The 2,468-nt window shown below is 58.8% G+C and overlaps 1 protein-coding gene across 1 annotated transcript in view; it reads left to right on the forward strand.

Moving 5' to 3' along the window:
• Nucleotides 1-896: 896 nt before the first annotated feature.
• Nucleotides 897-2,468, forward strand: part of MERTK (MER proto-oncogene, tyrosine kinase) — a gene marked incomplete at both ends in the record, with an annotated part of 16,644 nt that continues 15,072 nt past the window's right edge. Inside the window, 3 exon segments of the mRNA XM_010011864.1 lie at nt 897-1,248; nt 1,512-1,612; nt 1,807-1,965. Of these exon segments, the coding sequence (XP_010010166.1) occupies nt 897-1,248; nt 1,512-1,612; nt 1,807-1,965 (612 nt within the window).

The following is a 2,468-nucleotide window of genomic DNA, read 5'->3' on the forward strand; positions in this document are numbered from 1 at the left end:
ATGCCATAAGCTTGCCATAAGCTTCCACTTGTGGTACATTCACTAGATCTCTTCCAAAATGCACAGTTTTGTTGGGGAGATTGTTTTATGTGGGGGGAATTGCTTTGTGTGGGTCTGCTGTGGGTTTTGTTCATGGCTGGGGTGGGAAGTGCAGGGAGGGAGGGGGAACACGCCGTGACAGGGCGGCGTGTGCTCCACTATTTGTAGGTAGGGGCGGGAAGCCCTCAAGGAGCTGGTAAATAGCCTTCCCTTGGGAAAAATGCCTGGGAAACGACCCCAGGAGAGCAATACTAAAGAGCAGCCGGCTCCTACGCGCTGTCTGAAGGCTTTTCTGCACCCATCTGCAGCTCTGCCTGAGAAAAGCAGCTCGATGGAGGCACTGAGCTCAGCAAACGTGCTTGTGGTGGCTCCCAGAGCATCTCCCCATTCAGAGCAGCATCACCAGCAAAGAGCCTCACGTCAGCAAAATCCCTGCCTGGGACTGTCTCTGCCCCAGCTGGACATGTTTGGGATGAGGCCCTGAAAGGGTTTCACTGGGGTAAAGTCCCAAATTCCTCCTGCCAGGCTTCCTTTTATATTCCAGTCCTGGGGGTGCGATGCAGCAGGAGTAGCTCCTGCCTCTCCCCTGCCGAAAGAGAAGGAGCTGAGCACTTCCTTTGCTCTGCTCCTGTTTGGTTTAGAAGGGCTTTTATTTGGAGATGCTGCTTGGATATAGACTTGGGACAGCTCCTGCTCCATGTTTCCTCCTTGGGGCTCTTCGAGGTCTCAGGGATCGGGAACTTCTGGAGCATTGGTAAATGAACTGCCTTTATGACTGGAAGTGGTGGGGCTTTGCAGGGTTTTGGAGGGGGGCACTCGCTGCCTGGGGGTGACAAACCCGAGGTGCTCTCTTGCAGGTGGTGCTGAGCAGACCCCGGGTGTGAGGCCGTTGCTGTCAGCAGAGCCCCTCCGCCCCGAGCGAGGCGCAGCCACCGCTGGGCACTGGAGCCCGGGGCAGCCCCAGGAGCCCTCAGCCAGCTCTCTAGGACAGATCAGGTTTAACCCCACGGTGAGACACATCGTGATCAATGAGCACAAGGATGTCACCTTTAATTGCTCCATCAGAGTTCCTCACCTGCTGCTCAGGCCGGATGCTCCGGGCATTTCCTTATGGAAGGATGGGAGGGAGCTGCACGTGCTGGACCGCATCGCCACCAGCCACTTTGAGATCTCTGATGAGGAGGAGGTGGCAATGACCTCCACCTTCAGGTAACCACTGCCATCCTCTGTGTGCAGATGGGGAACAGGGAAGGACAACTGGCAGGGGCTTGGGACTGGGGTTAGGACTGGCAGGCTCTCCCTAGCCCCCAAAGCCTGGTTTTGCAAGCCCATCTTCTGCTGGGTGTGTGCTGTGGGGTGGTCAGTACTGATTGAACCCCCCCACTGTTGGCAGTGTTGCTGTGTCCTCCTGTGGGAGCTGTGTGTGGGACCAGGCTCCCCACCAGAGCCCTGCTCTCTGCTCTCTCTGGCAGCATCGTTGCCGCCCAGCGCTCGGATAACGGCTCCTACGTCTGCAAGCTCAACATCTCTGGCATGGAGGTGGTGTCAGACCCCATCTCGGTGCAGCTGGAAGGTGAGCTGGGCAAGGGACAGGGAGGACATGCTGGAGCCTTGTGCCCTGGCTGAGTGACAGCCCTGGGACCGTGATCTGGGAGCTGTCCTCCAGGAACAGGGAGCCCCGGTTGGGAAGGAGCTTGTTGCACAGCCCCGGGCGGCACAGCCTGGGGGTGTTGCCGAGCTCTCTGAATCTGTTGCTTCCCTGTGCAGGGCTGCCCCACTTCATTCGTCAGCCTGAGAGGCTGAATGTCTTCAACCTGACGTGCCAGGCTGTGGGGCCGCCGGAGCCTGTGGAGATCTACTGGTTTCGCAACAACATCCGAGTCAATGAGAAGCCCCACATCTCCCCATCGGTCCTCGTGGTGCCAGGTGAGCCATGGCCAGGTGGGACACTCCGTGTGCCTACAGGGAAGGGCAGGCTGGGACCTTGTGCCATCCCACAGCCCATCCCTTGGCCTCACGCTCGTGGTAGGCAGGGGCCGTGTTCCCGTGTGCTGTCACAGCCCGCTCTGGTTTTGTGCTGCGCTGTGTGTTGCTGGAGCTTGGCTGGAAGGCTCAGCAAGGATGAGTTTCTCAGGAGGTCTGGCACAAAATGTGGCTCTCACGTTGCCTACAGTGGGACCCGGGGTGCAGCTTTTAAAGAGCTGCCACAGAGGGAACAGTTTGCAACAGTGAGTCCCAGCCTGTTCCTGCTCTGTCCTCAGTGCTGGGAGCACAGCTCTGCCCAGCACGGCCTGTGCTGCTTGTCCAGCAGCCCTGGGACCTCTCTGCCAGGGATGAGCTGGGGGCAGTAACCCCCATCCAGCCCCCTTTGGCTGCTGCCAGGAATTTCTCCCTTGGGAGCGGCAGGACACTCAGACTGCTCCTTCCTA

Source organism: Nestor notabilis, unplaced genomic scaffold (genome assembly GCF_000696875.1).
Source record: "Nestor notabilis isolate BGI_N333 unplaced genomic scaffold, ASM69687v1 scaffold25393, whole genome shotgun sequence".
Lineage (NCBI taxonomy): Eukaryota > Metazoa > Chordata > Aves > Psittaciformes > Psittacidae > Nestor > Nestor notabilis.